At 37.8% G+C, this 25,228-nt stretch overlaps 1 protein-coding gene and 1 long non-coding RNA gene across 9 annotated transcripts in view; one reads left to right on the forward strand and one right to left on the reverse strand.

Annotated features, from left to right (window-relative positions):
- LOC138738773 (uncharacterized) overlaps positions 1-25,228 on the forward strand; it is a 39,274-nt gene that overhangs the window by 6,175 nt on the left and 7,871 nt on the right. The window lies entirely within an intron of this gene.
- zc3h13 (zinc finger CCCH-type containing 13) overlaps positions 20,441-25,228 on the reverse strand; it is a 121,437-nt gene continuing 116,649 nt past the window's right edge. For all 8 annotated transcript variants that reach the window (XM_069889648.1, XM_069889649.1, XM_069889652.1 and 5 more), the window contains one exon: positions 20,441-24,259. In XM_069889648.1, coding sequence (XP_069745749.1) covers positions 24,089-24,259 — 171 coding nt within the window. In that variant the 3' untranslated portion in view covers positions 20,441-24,088. The remainder of the gene's footprint in view (positions 24,260-25,228) is intronic.

The raw sequence follows: 25,228 nt of genomic DNA on the forward strand, positions 1-25,228 counted from the left end.
GTAGGTTGGGTCATTAGAAAGAATCACTCGGACAGAGCACAGCCAAGGAGGGATTTGACGGTAAAGATGATTTAAGTGAGGGGTAGAGTTTAAAGTGGTAGAAGTGGAAGCTGACGTGATGGTCACGTTTAAGAGGCTTCTCAGTAAACACATGAATATGCAGGATTTGATGGTGATGGATCATGTAACAGGAAACATGTAGAGATTTCTTTAATAGGCATGTGATCAGCACAGGCATCCTGGACTGAAGGGCCTGTTCTTGTGCTGTACTTTTCTATGAAGAATTACAGTGAACCGGGGCATGGATGAGATCAGATTGTTTGGAATTTTCATGCAATAGAATGTTTGCTGCAAATTTTTAATTGATGGAAGTGTAGAAAGAATGAAAATGTTAACACCAATGTGGAAGTTGCTGCAAGTCATTGCTGAAGCTGAAGAAATAGTGATTAATATTTCAGTATTAAGAGTTTAAAGTACAGGTGGAAGAAAGGGGTAGGGCATGGAAGCAAGCAAATCTGATGTCAGACACAATCCAAACCCCAGCTCAGCCTAGAACTGATGGAATTCAATCCAGACGCCTGTAATTATTTGCAATAAATAGAGGTTACACCATCTCTCAGGCAATTGTTGAAAGGGAAAATATTAATTTTTACTCACTTCAACAATTACTCCAGCAAGGGCAGAAGACTTTGGGGACACCTAGAAGAGTAGCTGAGAGATTGAATTGGAAACCATTTTGGCAAAACACTGCCTAATGTGTAGCAAAGTTGGGATGGATATCCACACTGTGGATACCAATAATGTCAAGGGCTTCACACCCACTATGTTATTCTTTCAGTCACTGGCTGCAGGTAGGTAGGTGGATGGGTGAGGGTGGTGGAGAGGTTCACTACTATAATTTGATGCATCAATGTTACACGGGAAAGAATGACATTGGGTTTGAGGCTGTAATCTATAACCACGTAAGTAGAGAAGAATTTAAATGGAACCAGAAGGCTACTTACGCTGAAAATAATCTAATTTATTTCAATAACATTTCAAAGATTTGATTGCACTTTTGAAACTTCAACTTTATCTTTAAAAACATGCTATCTGAAGATCTCCCCCCAGGAAAATTAATAAACCCAGTTCTGACTTGTGCCTTGATCATTATTTATCACACATCTGAGACTCATCATGGACTAGTCATTCAGCAACACTCAAGGCTCTCATTATTTCAAATGACACAGATAAATCTTGAATATAAGTTTTCCTCCGCCAGATCTCCAGCCAACTCTGCAGTCACCTTTAGCCAGTTTACAATCTAGTCTTTAATTTCATCTTGAATCCCATCAATTCTCATTTTAGCTATGCATTTGGTAAAAGTAAGATCACTATTTTATTGCAAGCTGAAGCAATTCCATCATGTTATTCTCCCATCAACTAGGTGTAAAACATTGATATGGAATGAACTGGCTTTGATAAATCCATCTCTTTAATTAATTGTGTTTTATCCTTGCTGAATACTCTTGAATTGTCATCATGTACTTTGACAAAATGGCCTGCTATTCACAAAATCATGTGCCTGACCTTTCCTAAGGATCGGAGTTATGTCAGCTATTTGTTAATCCCTAGAGAACAATAATGCATACGATTATTCTCCTAGTTTCTAGACTCATTTATTTTAGTACTCTTGGACATGTTTCATATGAAAGGACTGTCTTTTTCACCTTCAGACACACTCATTTTTGAATCACCATTCCACTCTAAGAACACTACATAGTTCTGACCACATTAGAAAGAGAAGGCAAAGCACTGGGGAGAGAAACAAATATTAAGATAATTCTGCAAGTGTGAAGCGTCAGGCACCTCTTGAATGAAGTGGTTGAAGTTGATGTTCAGGAGTACTCTAGATGAGGAATTGAGATATGGTGATAACTTGGGGAACTGCAATGTATATGAATGCAGACCTTTTCATTTGAATGACTATCTTCTCTGCTCAGAGTTTCCATTTAATTTTAATACTATTGCCCCAGAAAAAAAAACCAAGATCCATATGCCTGGACAGTGTAGTGAAAGCTGGTGTGTAACATGCTTTAATCAGTCCTGATCATGATCTTGCTGTTAATGAGATCTTGGTTTGTGAATTGGGTGCTGGATTTCCGATCAGACTTCCAAACTTCATTGGCTGAAAACTTTGGGCAGGAAAAGCTATAGATAAATGAAACACTTTCATTGCCTGTCTTTCAGAGAAGACATTTTACTCACATGGTTAATTAAAAAAAAATCTCTAACTTGACTTGCTTACAGATTTTAATCATTAAATAAATGCGCTATGTATAGTCAGCACTAATATTTACAATTTGAAAAAAATATAACATCAGCAGAAAGAAAGGTGTAAAACACGAAAGTCTGCAGACAGTGTGATTGAAGTAAAAACAAAACTGGAGACACTCAGCAGGTCAAACAATGTACCTTATATGGCAAAGATAAAGATACAAAACCAATGTTTCAGGCTTGAGCCTTTCATCAAGTTACCTGAACAAAAAGGCAGAGTCACTGTTTGTGTCACCTAGTGGCCTTAGAGTACAAGAGAAAGAGAAGCAAAAGAGAGTCCCTTCAGAGTCACTGAGTGCCCATGGATTTGCCTCCAGCAAATCATAGGTAGATCAGGTTACAAAGAGAGCCTTTGGGACATTGGCCTTCATAAATCAAAGCCTTGAGTATTCCAGCCTTTGCAACTGTACAGTCTCCTATTTGATCCACTGGCAAACTGAGATTCAAACCTCCGACACAATCAGGAAGCCTTCATCGCCCGAGGCCCTTCGGGAGCCCTTCTTGCCCTCAGCACCCTCTCAAACCTCGGCTCCGATACCTTGGTTCCCATGAGCCAGTTTCCAGCAGCCCGTGTGAGTCTTCCATCAGCAAGTCGCCCGCAGCCTGTGTGGGTCCCTCAGCCGCCGGGCCCCTCTCTGGTTCGCTGCCATGATCACTGTCCTATAGAGTCATCTCCTCTGTTGATCATTCTCAACAGAGAGTGTTCTCTCCATTCCTGGTGCCCTGCACTGGTCCGACATGCCAACATAAATTAAAGGTGATGGGAGTAAATCTATAACGATGGAAGCAAATACAAGCGTAGCATTGAAGGGGCTTCTAGACAGAAAATGCATCAAATAATCCACTTTCTCAGAAGCCTGGGGAAATTTGACACATCTCCAAGGATTCCCAATGCATTATGGGAAGTATCCTGTTTGGATGCACCACAGGTACAGAATCCAATCTCCATTGGCTCAGTCCACAACTCCTGCTGCTTTGGGAATGCTGCCAACAGAGCTGATTACAGACCCTTCAGCCCATGATGTGCCAATCTATGTCAACCTTAGCCACAACAATCTAATCCTTCTCAACCTCACATCCATAACCCTCTATTTTTCTTATGTTTATGTGCCAGTGTGTTTTGAATATCCCTTTTGTATCAGCCTCCCCCACTACCCCCTGCAATGCACCCACCACTCTGTTTAAAAAAAAGCTGCCTCTGATATCACCCCTAAACTTTTCTCCACTCACCTTAAACAAATATCCTCTGGTTTTTGCTAATGTTGCTCTGGGAAAAGGACAACATTATCTAAGCTCCTCATAATCTTGTATACCTCTATTAAGTCACTTCTCATCTTTTCATGCTCTCAAGAGAAAAGCTAATCTCTGTTGTATCTCTCGATTCAAGGTCAGTTTCTTTCTGGGAGTTATCAGACTTTAAAATGCATTGCTAGTCAGGGAAAATATCACAGCTGTGCTTAGACAGGACAACCCAGAGGGCTCGTCGATAGAGGCCATATGGGTGGAGCTGAGGAATGGGAAAGGTGTGACCACACTGATTGTAGACTGCCAAATAGTCAGAGAGAACCGGAGGAGCAAATCTGTAGAGAGACAGCAGACTGATGAAAGAGACAGAAAATTGTGATAGTAGATTTTTAACATTGACTGGGACTTCCAAACTGTAAAAGGGTTGGATGGCTTGGAGTTTGTCAAATGTCCTCAGGAAAGTTTTCTAAATCAATATAGTGAGATACCAATGAGAGAGGATGCAATACCTATTAGGGAACCAGACATGTCAGGTGACAGAAGTATGTGTTGGCGAACATTTAGGGTCTAGTAACCATAATGTCTTTAGTTTTAAGTTGATTATGGATAAGGATAGATCTGGTCCTTGTGTTGAGATTCTAAATTGGAGAAAGGCTAATTTTTTAGAAATGAGAAAGGATCTAGGAAGAGTGGGTTGGGATGTTGTTTTCTGGTAAGTATGTGTTCAGTAATTGGAAGGCCTTCAAAGGCAAAATTTTGAGAGTGCAGAGTTTGCATGTTCCCGTCAGGATTAAAGGCAAGGTTAAAAGGCGTAGAGAACCTTGGTTTTCAAGAGATATTAGTGATATGGTTAAGAAGAAGAGAGAGGTATATAGCAGGTGTAGGCAACAAGGAGCAAATGAGGTACTAGAAGAGGATAGGAAATGTAAGAAAATATTTTTTTAAAATAATTTTTTATTTTTCATACTGTGAACCATATCAACCAAAATATATACTAACGTTTCTCATTAAATATACACAGTGGCATTTTATCCCATTTTTCCCCCCTACCTTCCCTCCCCCCCCCTTCCTTCACCCCTCCAAAACCAATAAATATTCAACCTATACAATACAACCATTAAACAATGTCATCACACAATGAAAAATAAACAAGAAAAATGTGTCATCTACTTTTACGCACTGTCTTCTTATCATTTTAGGGGGTAGAGGTCCGAGGTAAGCTCTCTCTGTTATGTTCCAGGTATGGTTCCCAAATTTGTTCAAATAATGTGACTTTATTTTTTAAATTATGTTATTTTTTCCAATGGAATACATTTATTCATTTCCATGTACCATTGCTGTATTCTCATGCTCTCTTCCATTTTCCAAGTTGACATTATACATTTTTTTGCTACTGCTAAGGCTATCATAATAAATCTTTTTGCACTTTATCCAATTTGAGGCCTTTCCTTACTTCTTATATTACTTAGAAGAAAGATCTCTGGATTTTTTGCTATGTTTTTTTTAATGATTTTATTTAATATCTGATTTAGATCTTCCCAAAACATTTTCACGGGAGGTGATGTTGAGATTGTATAAGACGTTGGTGCGGCCTAATTTGGAGTTCTGTGTGCAGTTCTGGTCGCCTAATTATAGGAAGGATATAAACAGAGTGGAGAGAGTGCAGAATGTTACCTGGGTTTAAGCATCTAGAGTATAGGGAGAGATTGGACAGATTAGGTCTTTATTCTTTGGAGCGTAGAAGGTTGAGAGGGGATTTGATAGAAGTATTTAAGATTATGAAAGGGATAGACAGAATGGATGTGGATAGACTATTTCCGTTAAGAGGAGGAAAGATTAAAACAAGAGGACATGAGTTAAGAATTAAGGGGCAGAGGTTTAGAGGTAACATGAGGGGGAACTTCTTTACTCAGAGAGTGGTAGCCGTGTGGAATGATCTTCCGGGAGAAATAGTGGCGACGGAGTCAATTGTATTATTTAAGAAAAGGTTGGACAGGTATATGGATGAGAAGAAGATGGAGGGTTATGGGCATTGTGCAGGGAGGTGGGACTAGAAAGGGGTGTTTGGTTCGGTGCAGACTAGAAGGGCCTAATGGCCTGTTTCCGTGCTGTAATTGTTATGTTATGTTATGTTACTTTATCACATGCCCAAATTGCATGTACTGTTGTTCCCATTTCCTTCTTACAGCCAAAACATCTATCTGATAATGTTGGATCCCATTTTTTTAACTTTTGGGGCATGATATATAACCTAATTAAATTGTATCATGCGTAACCTTGTGTTTATTATATTCTTCACAGTTCCAGAACATAACTTTTCCCATGTTTCATTTTTTATCTTTGTTTAAATCCTTTTCCCACTTTTGTTTGGGTTTATAGCTTGTTTCATCCTTTTCTTTATCTTGCAGCTTGATGTACATGTTTGTTATAAATCTTTTAATTATCATTGCGTCAGTAATCACATATTCAAAGCTGCTCCTTCTGGTAATCTCATTGTGTCTCCCAATTTATCCTTTAAATAAGCTTTCAGTTGATGATATGCAAACATTGTACCATGAATTATTCCATACTTGTACTTCAACTGTTCAAATGTTAATAAATGTTAACAATTTTCTATTTTTTAAATTCCTTTTCTCTCCCATTCTCTCAAGGAAAGGTTATCTATTGTAAAAGGGATTAGCGGATTTTGCATTAATAGTAATTTTGGTATTTGGTCATTTGTTTATTTCCTTTCTAAGTGAATCTTCTTCCATATATTGACTAAATGATGCAGTACTGGTGAGCTTTTATATTGTACCAGCTTTTCATCCCACTTATAAAGTATATGTTCTGGTACCTTCTCCCCTATTTTATCTAGTTCTATCTTAGTCCAGTCTGGTTCTTCCCTTGTCTGGTAAAAATCTGATAAATACCTTAATTGTGCGGCTCTATAATAATTTTTAAAGTTTGGTAACTGCAAACCACCTTGGTTGTACCTCTCTGTTAATTTATCTAACGCTATCCTGTGTTTCCCCCCTTTTCCACAAGAACTTCCTTATTATTCTCTTTAATTTATTAAAGAACTTCTCTGTTAAGGGAATTGGCAGCGATTGAAATAAGTATTGTATCCTTGGGAACACATTCATTTTAATGCAATTTACCCTCCCTATCAATGTTAGCGGCAATTCTTTCCAATGTTCTAAGTCTTCCTGCAATTTCTTTATTAGTGGCTGATAATTTAATTTGTACAGGTGGCTTAAGTTATTATATAACCTAATACCTAGGTATCGGATTGCTTGTGTTTGCCATTTAAATGGTGATTCCTTTTTAAATTCTGTATAATCCGCATTACTTATTGCATCACTTCACTTTTATTTGCGTTGATCTTGTACCCCGATATTTCTCCATACTCCTTCAATTTTTTATGTAATTCTTTTATTGATATTCATGGTTCTATTAAGTATACTATGATGTCATCTGCAAATAAATTGATTTTATACTCCTTCTCCTTAATTTTTATCCCTTTTATTTTATTTTCTGTTCTTATCAGTTCTGCCAATGGTTCTATTGCTAAAACGAACAGTGAGGGGGATAATGGACATCCCTGCCTAGTTGACCTACTTAATTTAAATTGGTTTGATACATATCCATTTACTGTTACCTTTGCCAATGGTCCATTATATAATGCTTTAATCCAATTAATATATTTTTCTGGTAGATTGAACCTTTGTAATACTTTGAATAAATAATTCCATTCTACTCTGCAGTTCCTTTTCTGTACTTACCATCTCCCTTTCCAACTGCTCTATTTCTTGATTGTAGTCCTTTTTCATCTTAGTTACATAATTTATTATCTGCCCTCTAATGAAGGCTTTCATTGTGTCCCATAATATAAATTTGTCTTTCACTGATTCTGTATTTATTTCAAAATATGTTTTAATTTGGCATTCAATAAACTCTCTAAATTCCTGCCTTTTAAGTAGCATGTAGTCTAACCTCCATCTATATGATCTTGGTGGGATGTCCTCCAGTTCTATTGCTAATAACAGGGGTGAATGATTTGATAGTAGTCTAGCTTTATATTCAGTTTTCCTAACTCTCCCTTGAATATGGGCTGTCAATAAAAACATATCATTCCTTGAGTATATTTATGCTGACTTGAATAATATGAGTATTCCTTCTCTCTTGGGTGCTGCCTCCTCCATATATCCATTAGTGTCATTTCCTGCATTGATTTAACCATAAATTTGGCCTCTTTTTGCTAGTCTTTTGTCCAGTTTTATCCAACATTGGATCAAAATTAAGGTTAAAATCCCCTCCTATCAATATATTCCCTTGCGTATCTACATATACACCACGCTCCAAAAGTTAAATAAATGGGACTCAACAGTATCAGACAGATGTTTTCGCTGTAAGAAGGAAACGGGAACAACAGTACATGCAATTTGGGCATGTGAGAAAGTGGAAAAGTTTTGGGAAGATCTAAACCAGGTATTAAATAAAATCACAAAATGCAATATACCAAAAAATCCAGAGATCTTTCTTTTAAGTAATATAAGAAGTAAAGAACTTGGACTCAATTTGGATGGAGCACAAAAAAAGATTTATTATGATAGCCTTAGCTGTAGCAAAAAAATGTATTATGTCAACCTGGAAATTAGAAGATAGCTTGAGAATACAGCAATGGTACACAGAAATTAATAAATGTATTCCATTGGAAAAAATAACATATAATTTAAGAAATAACATCACAGTATTCAAACAAATTTGGGAACCGTACATGGAACACAACAGAGAAGTCCTACCAAAGATGTCCACCACCTAAAATGACAGAAGGAGAAGACGACGAAATGAACTGACCCAGTATATAAAAGTAGACGACACTAATTTCTTGTTTATTTTCATTGTGTGATGACATTGTTTAATGGGTTTAATGTATCATATATGTTGAACATTGAGTGGGTGGGAAGGGGGGGTGAAGGAGGGAGGGAAAAGGGGAGAAAATGACACTGCGTATATTCAAGAGGGAAATGTTTGTGTGTATTTTGATCAGTATGGTTCATAGTGTGAAGTAAAGAACTTGGACATGAAAGTTACATGTCGTGTAGGTGGGTAACAGAAGAATCAACGAAGAGCTGATGAGAATTTGAGAGACTGTACAAGAAGGAAATAAGTAGAACTGATGGAAATACTCTGGGAGGTAGCATAGACCAGATGGGCTTGTTGGCCCTATTCCATGTCCTAATAACAGAGAAATGTATAACTTCTGTATACTGTATGGAGATTTGAATACATATTGATTTGACATCAGAGATTCATATAGCAGAATCGGGTTCTATGTATATGTCTACTTGATGAGCGATATTAATTGCTTAATAAGAAAGTAGAGCACTCTATGTATACTTCATGCACTGGCAAAGATCAATTTTGTGAATGTCCTTTATAAGAGTCATCCTATCCATTGTCCTTTGTCTTGTTCACTTTACTGCCAAGATCTTGAAATTGTTTGTGATTATCACACTGCAATTCCCTGTAACCTCTCCAGTCCTGAACAGGCTGCTATCAAAATTTTCAGCTCAAGGTGAAATTGCAGCAGCCAGGTATGGCAAACAATTGCATAATGTGCAGGCTAATTTAAAAGACATTTACAGGACAGTGCAGAAAGCACATCAAAATTTAAAATAAATATCTGATTGCCAATTTTAGAATTGTGATATTGTAAGTCTTTGCTTCAAAGACCAAGCATGGTGTGAATTAATTATCTTCACATAAAAAAGACTCAAACCTGGAGCAATTTTCATTAAGGCAAGTTTGAATGAAAACAGAGGGCGATGTGTGTTTACCAATCTCAACCTAGTGTTCAGTTGTCCTTGGAATACAGGCATCAACAGGATTTCAATTAAAGCAATTAATTGACCTTTATTTGGAATGCAGCAATTGTTTCAACTGGCAAAGCAACTCAGGAGATTGTCTTAACTCAATTATTCAGTACTTCAGTGCAATATCATTGGTAAAGAATGCACAAACATAAATTTGGAGCAACAGTAGGCCCCTCAGCTGCTCAATAAGATCATGGCTAATCTGAGTGAAGCATAGAACTGTAGAAAACTGCAGCACAGATAACAGGCCATTTGGTCCTTCTAGACTGTGCCTAGTCTGTTCCTCGAGTCCCATTGACCTGCACCCATTCCATAACCTTCCAGACCACTCCCATCCATGTATCCATCAAATTTATTCTTAAAATGTAAGAGTGAGTCCACATTGACCATGTCAGATGGCAGCTCATTCCAAACTCCCACCACTCTCTGAGTGAAGAAGTTCCCCCGAATGTTCCCCTAAACTTTTTCCCTTTCACCCAAAAGCCACGTCCTCTCATATTTATTTCTCCCAATCTAAGAGCCTACTCAAATTTTCTCTGTCTATTTCCCTCATAATTTTATAAACCTTTATCAAATCTTCCCTCATCCTTCTACGCTCCAAGGAATAAAGTCCCAACATGTTTAATCTTTCCCTGTAACTCAATTCCTGAAGACCTGGCAACATCCTAGTAAATCTTCTCTGCACTTTTTCGATCTTACTGATATCCTTTCTATAGTTTGGTGACCAGAACTGCACACTATACTCCAAATTTGGCCTCATCAATGCTTTATACAACCTCACCATAACATCCCAATTGCTGTACTCAATACTTTGATTAATCCTCTTCTATTTGTCTGTCCTTCAATGGTAAATTTCTACATCCTCACTTCAGAAATATCCACTTGGCCTTGACCAAAAAGTCACTGTTTCCACTACACTTCCAAAGACACATGATCCACAGAAAGTAAAATAAATGATCTCATGTCTTAAATAGATGCCTGATTTAGAAACAGTGATTGAGAAAACCACATTGGGACTGGGTCTCAAGAGAGAGAATTTGTAGATGGCTTTTAACAGCAGCTTGTTGATGAGCAAACTAGGGGATTGGCTGTACTGGATTGGGTGTTGTGTAATGCACCAGAGATGATTTAGGGTAAAGGAACCATTGGGGGCAGTGATCACAATATAATAGAGTTCAATTTGAGATTTCACAAAGAGAAACTAAAGTGAGAAGAGTTTGTATTATAAGTGGAGTAAAGAGGATTTCAGTGGCATGACAGAGGAACTGGCCAAAGTAGATTGGAAGGAGGAGCTGGTAGGGAAGATGGCAGAGAGTGGAATGGATGGAGTTTCTGCTAGAATGAGAAAGATGCAGGATAAATACATACCAAAATAAGTATTTGAATGGACAAACCTCACAACTGTGGCTGATGAGAGAAGTCAAAGCCAATGTAAAAGCAAGAGAGGGCACATAAAAAAGCAAAAAAGTGGAATGATAGATCGGAAGTTTTTTAAAACTTGCAGAAAGTAACAAAAAAACTCATAAGGAGGGGAAAAGATGTATGAAAGTAAGCTTGCAAATAATATTAAAGAGAATACAAAAAGTATATAAAGAGTAAAAGAGAGGTGATAGTAGATATGAGACCAGTAAAACTTCTGCTGGAGAAATAATATGGGGGACAAAGATGGCAGAGGAACTAAGTGGGTATTTTGCAACAGTTTTCAATGTAGAAGGCATTAGCAGTGTGCAGGATGTCAAAGGAAAACAGGGAAGTGAGCGCAGTTACTATTTCAAGGGAGAAGGTGCTCAGAAAACTGAATGAGAAGCTGGATTGCATCCTTGGGTTCTGAAATAAGTAGCGGTGGAGATTGTGGAGGGATTGGTAATTATCTTTCAGGAATCAAAAGACTGAACTGGAAAATCAGAAAATGTCATCCAACTATTCAAAAAGGGGGAGGAAGACAGCAGAAAGGAAATTATAGACCAGTTAGCCTAACGCTCATGGTTGGAAAGATGGAGTCAAGATGAGGTTTCAGAATACTTGGAGGTACATGTCAAGATAGGCCAAAGCCAGTGTGATTTCTTTAATGGAAAATCTTGTTTGACAACTATTGGAATTCTTTGAAGTGAGAAGCAGGCTAAATAAAAGGGATGCAATGGATGTTGTATATTTGGGTTTTTCAGAAGGCCTTTGACAAGGTCCTGCACATAAGGCAACTTAACAGGATTAGAGCCAATGGTTAACAGGAAACATACTCGCATGGGTAGAGCATTGGATAATTATCAGGAAGCAGAGTCTGAATTCAGGGATCATATTCTGATTGGCTGTCAATTGCTCATGGTGTTCCACATGGGTTGGTGTTGGGGCCGCTTCCTTTTATTTTGTATATCAATGACTTAGATTATGGAATGAATGGCTTTGTAGCTAAGTTTGCAGATGATACAAAGGTAAGTGGAGGACCAGGTAGTGTTGAAGAAACCAAGTTGGGGGGAGAAGAGAGCAGAAGAAGGAATTTGACAGATTAAGAAAATGAACAGAGAAGTGGCAAATGAAATACAATGTTAAAAAGTGTACAAGTATGCATTTGTTAGAAAAAAAGGGCAGACTATTTTCTAAATGGGGAGAAAATTGAAAATACACAGATACCAAGGGTCCCAGGAGTCATCGTGCAAGATAGCCTGAAGGTAAACATGCAGGTTGAGTCAGTGGTGAAGTAGGCAAATACATTGCAGGCATTCATTTCAAGAGGAATAGATTATAAGAGCAGGGATGCAATGTTGAGGCTTTATAAGGCACTGATGAGACCTCATGGAGTATTGTGAGCAGTTTTGGGTTCCTCATTGAAGAAAGGATGTGTTGACATTGGAGAGGGTTCAGACATTGGGGAAGGTTCAGAGGAGGTTCACAAGGATGATTCCAGGAATTAAAGGGTTACCATATGAGGAGTGTTTGACAGCTCTTGGCCTGCACTTGTTGAAATTCAGGAGAATGAGGGGGATCTCATTGAAACACTTCAAACGTTGAATGGTGTGGAGAATAGATGTAGAAAGGTTGATTCCCATGGTGGGAGAATCTAGGACAAGGGGGCACAACTTCAGGATTGAAAGGCATCCACAGAACAGAGATGTGGAGAAATTTCTTTAACCAGAGGGTGGTGAATCTGTGGAATTTGTTGACACAGGTGGTTGTGAAGGCCAAGTCATTGGGTGTATTTAAGGCAGCAATTGATAGGTTCTTGATTAGCCAGGGCATCAAAGGTTATGGGGAAATGACTGGCTATGAGACTGTGTAAAAATGGATCTGCTCATGATTGAATAGTGAAGTAGACTCAATGGGCTTAATAGCCTATTTCTGCTCTTATTATTTGTGGTCGTATTCTCCCACTAATGTCCTCTGTCTCAGATTTTATATATCTCAATCATCTTTGCTCATTCTTCTAACCTTCAGCAAATACAAACCTGGCATATCCAAACTTTTCTCACAAGACAACACATCCATCTCAAATATTTGCCAAGAGAAACTTTAAACTGCTTCCAATGCATTAGTATCCTTCAATTTTTTTTTTAGTATTGTGCAGAGTATTCTACTTGTAGTCTCACTAATGCCTATCAACCATGTCCTCCCTATTTATGCATTTATTTGCAATAAACAATAATATTCTATTAACTTCCTGAATTGCTTGCTGCAGCCAGATGCACAGCTGTTGGGAATGGTACATTATGATGCCAAGTTCTGTTTGCACCTCAGAACTTTGCAGTCTCTCTCTATTTATGTGCTTCTTTTCTACTTTCCTGGCCAAAATTATACTCTACTTGTCAGATCTTTTCCCATTCAAATTCTCTCTCTCTCATAAGGAGGCTTCCTTAAATAGTGTTTTTTTTAATCATTTGTTTTCCTTTCTTTGTGCAATCATATCTTTAGTGCCTTGACCTAAATAAGTTATGTAAATTGTAAAAAGTTGAGCTCCCTCAATCAATCCCATGGCACACTACTTATCACACTTTGCCAACCAAAAAAAAAAAGACCCACTTATGCCCCTCTGCATTCTCTCAACCACCAGAAGCAGCTGGTTCATTCATGTTATTGATATTCCAATGCAGGTTTAGTACAGAATGGAAAGGAATTCTGGAGGAACATGAACAATGCCATCCTCCAGAGATTGCTGTTGGTCCCTTTGCTTTTTCAAAAAACATATTAAAGAGAAATTTAAGGGGGTAAGCAGCAATTTCTGAATTTGCAGATGGCACAACTGGCATTATTGTGAACTATGAAAAAGACACAATATAAAGAGGGTAGAAGAATGGGCTGATGAACGGCAGATGGTTTAATACAAAGAAATATTTGAAGTGATGCATTTTGGTCAGAAGAATGAGGAGTGGCAATGTAAAGGATAGTATTCTACAAAGGGCAGCATGGTTAACGTTGCAGTTAGCTTGACGCTATTACAGCGCCAGTAACCCGGATTTAAATCTGGGGCTGTCTGTAAGGAGCTTGTATGTTCTCCTCTAGTTGGTGTGCTCTTGTTTCCTCCCACCCTTCAACAAATGTATGGGTTTGTAGGTTAATTGATGTATTTGGGGCACCATAGGCTTGTGGGCCAGAAGGGCTCGTTACTATACTTTTAAAAAATTTTAAAAATTTAGACATACAGCATGGTTACAGGCCATTTCAGCCCAAGAGGCCATGTCACCCAATTTACAAACAATTAACCTACACCCCTTGGTATGTTTTGAACGGTGAGAGGAAATCAGAGCCCCCAGGGAAAACCCATACAGACACAGGGAGAACATACAAACTCCTTACAGACAGCATGGGATTCAAACCCAGGTCTCAATCGCTGGCGCTGTAAAGATGTTGCGCAAACTGCTATACCAACTGTCACTAAAATTCTGTACAATATCTCTAAAATTAAAAGACAAGTTTAAAAAGGGAAGCGGAAGAGAGACCTAGGGTTATGGTCACAGAGAAGTGTTAATCAGACATTATTAATAAAGACATGGAGTATAAAGGCAGGGAAATAATGTAAAACACTGTGCTCAATTGTGGATTTATCATTATAGAAAGGAAGCGAAGACATCAGAGAGTGTTCAGAAAAGATTTCCAAATGATGGACTAAATTTACAAGGAAAAATTAGAGGGGTCAAGAATGTTTGCTTTGGCAGAAGTAAAGGCTGTGTGAAGATTAGACATAAGTATAAAAATGACGAGGTTGTCTGGACATGTAGGATAGTTAGAGGTTGTTCCCTTTGGTGGAAGAGTTTATAGGACAAGAGGTCACAGATGTAAAGGAAGGGGAAGAGAATGGGGAGGTGACATGTGGTAAAACTATTTTTATGCAGCTTATGGTTGGATGCTGGAATGCACAACCTGCAGAAAATGAGGGAGGAAAGTTTAATTCTTGCCTTTAAGGAGGGAGACAACAAATATATGAAGGGGGAAAACCAGCAAAGCTAAGGCAAATGGAACTAGCAAGTCGGTCTCGTGGAGAGCTGATGCTGACATGATGGGCTGAATGGCCTCTTTCTGTGCAGTGGCAGGTGGAGTATGTGAAAAGTGCTGATAAAGGGAAATGCTTGAGGCTTCGGTCAAAGGGCCAGTGTGTGGAGAGTTTGGTAGGGTGCTGGCCAAGACTGAAGTCTGGATTTGGGATGAACATGGAAACTATTGGTTTGACAGAAGTGCGTCGTCATGTCTAGTAAGACTGAAGTAAGGCTAAAAGGCTGTAACTCTTGAGATCAGATCCCAGGTTTCACATAAGCTTCAGAGGGATAACATATACTGAAGCTGAAACTTAATACCAGGTCAGTGGATCTTATTGATATTTAAGAATCACTGCTTTCAAGAGAAATGGTGGAATTGATCGTCGTTAGAGCTGCTGTAACGGCAGCACTGCCACTGGTGTAGACCCACGGAGAGTGGGGAGCAGAGACACAGTGCCCCTCGGGGTCCAAACGCCCAGCAAGACTGATGTCAGCTCAGTGGAGACTTTAAATGGTCTGTTAACGGAGCTGACGGTAGTTTTATTTGAAAATCCTGCGACCTATGACTGGCACCAGCTACCAGCCATGAAAGATTGCAGACTCCAGTGAAGCAGAGGACTGGCGTAGGGCCCCAGAAAACGGGGAGGACACACCCTGTTTGAGAAGGAGCAGAGGAGACAACCCATGGGACAGTGACCATGCGGTGGATCAGTGAGGGGTTCTGCAGTTGAAAAACACATAGGCAGTAAGCTGTTGGTGATTAAAAGTGAAAAAACTGCACAGGCTGCAGGTGACTTGGATTCACACCAGGTTACAGACTGCTGGAGAATGGCAGGAGATTGACTGAAGGAGCACTAGGTATTGGAACTGGGATGCGAGAGGGTGCTGAAAGCACTGAAGGTTTCCTAATTGTGTAGAAGGTCTGGATCTGGAGCTTGGACTGCTGATGGCTTGGACTGGACACTGTGTGGCTGTGAGGTCTGCAAGGGTGCTGGAGGCAAATCCATGGACACTCTGTTTCTCTGAGGGGACTCTCTTTTGCTTCTCTTTATGAGACAGTTTCTGCTGGCTTATGGCAGACTAAAGCAAATTCTGTGTAATATTGCACTGTTATTACATAACAATAAAGGAACCTTGAAGGGACGACATCTTCAACAACAATGGAGCAGGCACCGCCTAAATGTAGCCAGAAGAGATGTACAAGTCATGTGATTCCCAAAGACCAGTTAACTTTTCCAAAACTGATAGCCATGAACAGAACGATATAATGTGTGTTTGTTGAGGACCAATTCACAAACTGATCACATTTATAATAAAGCCAATAATCCTGACGTGAACTAAATTGCTGTCACATCAAAGTCACAAGTAGAATATGTGCCAGTAGTTAAGCACAAGAAAATAAGAATTTTGGCTCATCTGAGGGCTCATACAATAAATGTAACCAGAGGTCAAATGTAAAAGGCAGAGAAAGCACAGCATCTCAAGCATAAAATAAGAAAATAACAGTAAATCTAAAACAGAAATGTAAATGCTTAAGGCATTTATTTAATGGACTGCAACTTGAGCACAGGATGGTAAACTAATGGGTTCAGGCTCCTCTTTTGACATTTCAACCTGATCATCAGTTTCAGCAGATTGGTTTGAGGAAATAGTAACCTAGCAACAGCTCTCCAGGGTGGCATACTTGTATATTTGGATGTGAGTGGCAGAATCAGTGTTAAAATTACCTTGGCTTTTGAAACCAAAATTGAACCCCCCCCCCCCCCCCCACTTCCCCCATCCATTTTAAAAAGCATTGGTACTATTCAGAGACTGAGTTCCTAGTTAAGCAGCAACTTCTCTCAGTGACGTTCCTGGGAAGAAGCTTTGGCATTTTATTTCTCAAATCGATTTGGTCTTAAAATTATGACAGGGTGAACTCAAAACCCCAATCATTTCCCTGGAGCAGAAAGTGGTGGTTTGGCAGTACTCACATCAATGATCAAAAATGTTTATTTTATTTTGAAATTGTTGGTCTTTTAATAGAATTACACTGCCAGGATTTGCATATTTTAAAGCCAATTTAAATTTGCATTTCAGACTAAAACACGCACACCATTTTATTTTTAACTTCATCAGCCCCCTCTTCCATTGTCACTGCTTGGAAGTCCTATGAACAGGTCAAACTGTTAATCCCCTTGAGTTTATTCTGTCATTCATTTAATCCACATCCTATCTGTACCTCAATGCTAATTACCTGCCTTCAAATTACACTTCTTGATATTCTATCCAAAATATATTGTGATCTAATAATGACATTTCATTTGGATCAGTAAACACAGACTTTTACAAAATTATGTTTCTATTGCCCTTTGCAAGAAAGCTTATTTTCTGATGAAAGACCCAAGTCTTGCTTTTTTTTAAGATTAACTGGTTAAACAATAGTTTAAATATGGTTGTCCTAGATCATATCAATATATAAGATAGAATTGACCCTGTGTTTAAATAAAGGGATTGTTTAATTTAGTCTTATTTATTTTCTATCCAATTCTATATTGGATTATATATATGATAAAGAGATAAACAGTTAATTACCATATTGATAGAATTTGATGTTTTAAAGAAATATTGTTAAATAAACAATTATGGATAGGTTTTCAATTTTCATTTATATTTAGTTTGTGATATGAATATATGACCTGTTGTTTGTTATACTGTATTAGATGATTGTATGTAGGATTTATATGTTAACCTCAATAAAAATATTTTTAAAAGTGGTACTGCACCACTTTCTTGAATCGCTGTGGTCTTTCTGGTCAAGGAGCTCTCACAATGCTGCTGAGGGGAGCTCCAGGATTATGACCTAGTTGCGATGAAGTGATAGTTGATGTATTACTGTCAGGATTTGAAGGAGTATGCATAAAATGTCAACGGATCTAATGATGGCTATTCAAAGAACACATCAGGAAGCTGAATGATAATGAGAATTTAAAGAGCAGTATAGTTTAAGTTTTATTTTCAGATGCAGCCTGACTTGCTAAGTTTCCAGTATTCTGTTTGTACATTGGATTACACTTGAAAATGGCCAAATAACCAAAACGTTATCCGAGTCACTAACATTAAACAGTATTGAACAGATCCCTCATCCCCAGCTATCCATGCAGAACAGATTGACTACTTGAGATAGTCACATTCATCTGCATTTGGCTCGTATCCCTCTAAACCTTTCCTGTATGTCTTTTTAACCACATAATTGTACCCATTTCTACCACCTCCTCTGGTGGCTTGAAACACATGTCTACTATCCTCTGTGCAAAAAAAATGATCCCATAGGCCCCTTTTTAATCTTTCCTCGCTCACCTTAACGCTATGGCATCAAGCCAAGAATCCCCAATGCTAGAAAAAAGACTGAGACCAATCACCTTATTTATACCCCTCATGATTTTATATTCCCCAATAAGGTCACCCCTCAGCCTTCTACACTCCAGGGAAATATGACCCAGGCTATGCAGTCTCTCCTTATAACTCAAGCCCTCCAGTCAAAAAAAAATTGAAAACGAACGTAAAAGAGTGTGAGACAAGTGTTAAAGAATAATTGGGTGTCACTGATCTTTAAATTTTGCTGAAATCCAAAATTTACCCCATTTCACCCTCAGGTTTATAGAATCCTTACAAATCTAGTATTTATGAAGTACTGTATATTGAGATACCCTATTTAACACTGTTCCATAAGATCAACCAGCTTTCACGATAACAAAGTATGGGTCATAACATCTTTACATACCAGTTGTTGGGTTCCACCAGCACACTGAGGATGGGATTAACCACTTCCCAGCTCCTACTGTGTAGCTGGTGCTTTGGATTGGCATGTTGATCAGGAAGATCCTAGATTTATGGTTGACTGTGTTGAGTCAATGGATCGAAGCACTGATCATGACTGAATGCTATAAATACATAAAATGCTCACCACAGAAACAGTTTGGGGCATGAGAATTTAGGCTCCCCATTCCCTTGGTTTAAAATTAATCTAACTTTGAAGCAATATGTAAATCAGAAAGCTGACAAAGTAGAAAAATCTTGAAAGAATTTAATGCTATTTTTATAGTGCACAATTATAAAACTCAACTTACATTATTTAATGAAAATAAAATTAATTTTCCTGTTGGCATGAGTTTCCTATGAGTATCCTCGTTAGAAGAGCAATCATGTTTTAGCATGTTAGGATCAGGATCAGAATTTATTGATATGAACATGTCATATTTATTGTTTTACAGCAACATCACAGGTGCAAATATTGCTATAAATGACAGTGAAAAATAATTTAGTGCAAAATGAAGTGAGTTAGGTAGTATTTGTGGTTCATTGTCTGTTCAGAAATCTGATGGACAAGGGGAAGAAGCTGTTTTTATGCTGCTGGGTGTTGGTCTTCAGGCTCCTGTACCTCTTTCCTGATAGTAGCAGTGTGGTGGGCACGGCCTTGGTTGTGAGGGTCCTTGAGGATAGAGCTGGTTTCTGAAGATGTCCTGGATGCAGTGAAGACTGTCGTGTGCATTGGTATTTCCATTGATGCAACCAGTCAGAATGATACACCTTTAGAAATGTTGAAATCTTTGGTGACATACCAAATCTCCTCAAAGTCCTCATGAGGTATAGCCGCTAGTGAGCCTTCTTTCTGTTTGCATTGAAATGGAGCCCCCAAGACAGATCCTCAGAGATGTTGACACCCAGGAATTTGAAGTTGTTAACCCTTTCTACTGCTGACCCCCTCGATGAGAACTGGTTTGTGTTCTCCTAATTTCCCCCTCTGAGAAGTCAACAATCAATTCCTTAGTTCTGTTAACTTTGTGCGGTGATCCTATTCAACCAGCTGATGGATCTCCCTTCTGAAAACTTCAATACAGTCTGTGATTCTGCTGACAAATGTGTTATCATTGGTAAATTGGTAGATGGCATTCAAATTGTGCCTCGCCACACAGTCATGGGTGAAGAACGAGCAGAGCAATGGGCTAAGCAGCATTCTGGAGGAGCGCCTGAGTTGATTGTCAGTGAGGAAGAGACGTTGTTTCCAAATCATACTGACTGTGGTCTTCCAATAAAGAAGTGAAGGATCCAGTTGCAGGGGGTTGGTGGGAGGTGGGGATGCAAAGACTCAGGTTTGGGAGCTTGTTGATCAGTACTGAGGGTATAATGGTGTGGAAATATGAGCTCCAGTTGATGTATGTGTTGCTCTCGTCTCGGTGATCCAGGGCAGAGTAAAGAGCCAGTGATATTGCATCTGCTGTGGAACAATTGTGATGGTAGGTGAATTGCAGTGTATTCAGATCTTTACTTAGGTACAAGTTAATTCTGGCCATAACCAACCTCTCAAAGTATTTCATGTGAGTTACCTGTATATTCTTCATTGAAGCTATCCGGTAGGAGAGTGCTTAAACACATAAAGGTTCTTCATGCCATGAGAAAAAAATTATGTTTTTGAAATTATATTAAATAGATTAAAGATCAATATCTAAAATTGCAAACTGAGATTGATACTTTGAACAATTATATCTTGAGTAAGAACCTTCCCTCCCTAATACAGTAATGATCTTAATTGAAAGATATTCCTTTATTTTTGAGGTAAATGTATATTATCAAGGACAAACTTAGAACATTTTTTCAAACAAAATGGATGAAACCTAATTGTGATTTTTGAATTTAAAAAAATACAAATATCAGAAAAGAAATCTGCCTTATCCAGTTCAGCTGGCAAATGGATTAGCAGATCTCTGAACATCCAACAAGAAATGACTAATGTATTGATAGGTGATACCAATGATAAGCTATGGGCATATCAAATTTGAGTTTATCATCTAATTATAAATAACCAGATGAAATAGCTAACTAAAACTTGAATTTGAAAGGGACATAACCCATAATTTTAAATATATAGCAATGTATTATACTGTCTTCTAATTTCAGAGCATGTCATCATAAATTACTCCCATTTATATAACTTGAACTATCAATACATACTATACACTTAAATGGACTCTGGGACCATCCATTCGTACATGTAATTGTCATTTTTTTTCTTCCTATGGACTGCATATGAAAATTAGCTCAATTTATCAATTACATACATTATTTAGTTATAGAGATAAAACATGATAGGATAAAATGTGCCAAGCGTTAATATGCCCATGGGCAATGCAGTCAATTAATTGTGCATTGATTAAATGGCAGAGCACTTCATAATTTAAAAAATATGCTGCAATGAAGGATGTTGATTCATGTTTCGATTTATGGCTGTTTTCACTTCATGGTGAATGGGACATAAGTGAGATTGTCTATAAGACTATCAGGCCAAAATGTTTAAAGATCAACCATCTATTTGTAACACACCATAAGTCAGTTTGTATATTCATTAATTTGTTTTACATTTCACTTTAGAGATGATAATTCATCATACATGTTCCCTTGAAATGACATTTCTTCACTTTATTCTTATTTTTCCTTGGTACTCTGAAGAATATGTTACAAAAAGAGGAATACCATTTCATGGACAAAGATATCAATTACCTCACATGCCCAATGATTCCAGAGAGAAAATAATGTGCTGTAAAGTACTGATATCAGTGCCCATGTAGAGAAGAGAGACTCTTTTTAGTAATTTATTAAATATATTAAAGTTCACTTCCATTTCTACTCCTTCAAGAGCACAACAAGCTCACGAGTTATGGCAAAAATTTAACATGTAAGCATCACCATATCAATCACAAGGACCTCCAAAATTCCTCAACGTGTTACTTTTGTTACAACGAGCACTTCACATTGCAAAATTTCCTGTTCAAGTTGTCTGCTTAGTAGAACACAAAACTTCCACGTTATTTTTCCACAATTAAATTATCTTTTTGGAACAACACGAATAGTCAGTCTGATAGTTATTGACAGTATTAACTGGTAGATGAGAAAAAAAAAGATTTATCTGGCAAAGGCTCAAGAATAAAAGGACATGATCATATTTGTGACAGGAGTGAAATTTAGAAACAATTTTTACAGTCGAGGCCTCCCTCAGGAGGCCTGCAGATTCTGGGACAATGATAATTTTATAGATTGAGACAGCTTCTGTTAAGTAATCAAGTAAAATGGAATCTAGGCGCAGATGTCATCACTTGGCGATTATACCATAATGAAGAGTTACCAATTTAATTGCAGAGTGAATGACCTCACAGGGGTTCTACTGTCAGTACTGTCAGTAAAATTTCTACCGTCATCAGAGTACTTTTAGGTTTGTCTAATTTCATTTTGAACGAGAGCAACACATCTTGATTAGCCATGTTCAGGCATTTTACAAAAAGATTTGTCATCCAATCTAAGTAGATTTTAACACCTATGATCCAGTAAATACCAGGGTGTTGGTAATCCACAGAAGTTAAATGTTGATCATGGCAGTTTACCACATCTAGTTTAGAATGGTGAATATCAAACTGAGACCATTTTGACAGACAAAAATGACTAACTTATTTATTTAAAATTCAGTAGGGACATTAAGTATAAAAATTCATAACAAAAACAAACAGTGCAATATACAAACAGAACTTATAAAAATGTTCACTTTCGGTCAGAAATCCTGCAAATACAATTCTGACAAAATATAGGTTTAGTAAGGTTGTCTGTCTGCTACTGGAGAGATGAATTCAAAAGATTTTGTCTTCTTATCTCGTGGAGTTCAAATCAATTTCTTCAAGTGAGCTTCTGTGTAATGACTTACCAAAAAATGCAAATCATTTCACAAATGTATAAACCTGTTAATTTCAAGTGGTTTTTGTGCTACATAATTCTAAGATTCAATGGTTTTAATATCAACAAGAATATTTTCAAATAAATACATTATGCAATTGTGGAGGCCCACAGGATTCACACATTGAAAACAGGGACTTTGAATTTAGTCTGTGGAAATTTGTCTCCTCACAGTGTCCTATTCAAAGAGGTCTTACAGTTGGATTTGCCCAGATTTTATCCATGATTACACATTTGTTTAGATTAAAGGAAATACCTACTGTTTGTTTCAATATGTCTGTTAACTATTTAATAATGGCAGGCAATATAGCTTTATCGTCTCATTCTTAAAAAGTCACATATGGTAACTTAAAATCATTTAACGAGATTTCCTTTTTACCAAAGCTACAAGCAAGCCATCAATGGAAAAATATTCCTCTGTGACAGTATTAAAGCACAAAACACTCACCTTCTAAATGCTACTATAACTATACATCTGAAAATCAACAATTTTACTGGCCTGGATTGCAATGATGGAACTTGCTATTTTACGTATTATGTAACACTGATATCAACGTCCAGCATCAATTAAATGAAGAAGTGTCTGTTAATAACAACCTACTCCTCCAAAAGATACACTATTAAAATCTTTGCTGTGGTGCCCCAGCACAACCAATACATCCTCATTATCTTATTTTATGAACTGTTCTCATTGTTTACAAAAATAATAAAAATGCTAAGTCACATTGAATGAGGCACAACCACGTTTTTAAGCAATCTATCAAATCACAATCACAAGACAATCTGGATACTCATGAAAAACTAAGTTCATGTGGGGAATGCTACTGCTCCATTCCACAGATTTTTTTAAAAAGAGAAGAATTTTTAAAAGTTTTTGCTGATGGATACTTCAGAATGATTCTGTATGTTCCGTTTGCTATTTCACTTTCCGTAAAATTGAGAATAGCTAGTAGTGCTTTCTACCCCCTGTTTTCCAGTCTGCATGAATTTTCCAATCTGAATGGCTGATTAGTCCGGTTGATAACTTCACATTTTCTGGATGCCACAGGTCCCAGTTGGCGAGAGATTGAAAGTCATTTTTCAGAGCTTGAACCATAGAAAAATCAGTGCCATTAAACTGCAATCACCTACGATTCCAATGTAACATATCCTTTTACATATAATCAATAAAAAGACACTTTTAAACAAAGCTCTGAGGGTTTTATTAAAGATTTCAAATCTGTACTGCAAAAATGAAACATTCACTTGTCCAGTACATAGAGCACTGTTTAACTCCTAAAACAACTAGTCTTGAAAGCTGGAAAATTAAGTTTGACCATGTCAGGCCTAAAGTTAGGTTTGTAAATATGCTAATAAGATCCTTCCAAATGTTCAGGTGTATGATCCAATTCTTTATATACAGATTCTCCATTATCAAAGTCAAAATAAATGCATGATGCTGTCAAAATTTTATGAAACACAAACTTCCTGTTTAGCCTTAGGTCGTGAAATCTTACTGCCATCGTTTTTTTCCTGCACGGTACCATGACGTAGTGCTCTGCGTTTGAATAACCGAAGGCTTGATCTTAGAAGATCGTTGTCCACAACTGGCTGATCTGTATACATATGCTTGGTTGCACCCTGATAAAAACACAACAAACAAAATACATGTCCCAAAATCAATGGTTAGATTTTTCAGCAGTATTAAAAAAGTTCTCTGATAAATCTGTCAAGTGGTCAATCCAATACCCCTGACTTCGATGCACTGATATAAAGAGCCACTTGGAAGGCACAGTCAGGAGTGTATTGACACTGTGCAAAGTAAAGCTAAATTTCTACAAAAATCACACCAAGTGCTTCTGAGTTGCAGGCAGCATAATACAGACGTAGCCCAGAATGAAATAATGACAGACTATATTATATTATAGTGACAGAACAGTACACATCGTTGCAGAACCATATATTTACGAAACGACACAAGAAATGGTGGCGTTATTGAAAGGAGGATAATCTTAAAACATGGAATGATATTGATTGGCTGTTAAGTGTAAAGTGGTGCACTTTATGTCTGATGAGTGAGCAGTGGAGGCTGGGTAGGCTGAAGCCGAGGGTCCTGGAAGGTAAGGGGTTCCATCACAACCTATGGTATGCCAATGTATTATAACCACTTGTCAATAGGGGATTGTGTCACCTCTTCTGAAACCTCTGCAACAAACTGTTTCAAACATCTAATAATATTTCAAACGTGGCTGTTCAGTGAATAAAGGACAAAACGAGAGACAAGGTATCAGCAATTGGTCTATTTCCTGCAGCACTGTAAAAATAGACAGTTTGAACTTGATTGTGTGAACTCAATACATGTCGTTCTTGAACAAAACAAGGTATGGGAATGTGTCTCTAAAACTGATCTAAACCCAGCAAATTTATCACACAGGAAGTCATGCGAGCTACATTGAACCCACCGAACTCTCACAGCCCTTCTTAGCTCGCTGTATACGAAAGAGAGAGAGAGAGAGAGAGAGGGATGGGGGTAGAGAGAGAGAGAGAGAGAGAGAGAGAAAGAGACAGACCCTTGCCTTTCAGTCACCTTCTCAGCACTATGAAATTGTC

This window comes from Narcine bancroftii, chromosome 7 (genome assembly GCF_036971445.1).
Source record: "Narcine bancroftii isolate sNarBan1 chromosome 7, sNarBan1.hap1, whole genome shotgun sequence".
Classification (NCBI taxonomy): domain Eukaryota; kingdom Metazoa; phylum Chordata; class Chondrichthyes; order Torpediniformes; family Narcinidae; genus Narcine; species Narcine bancroftii.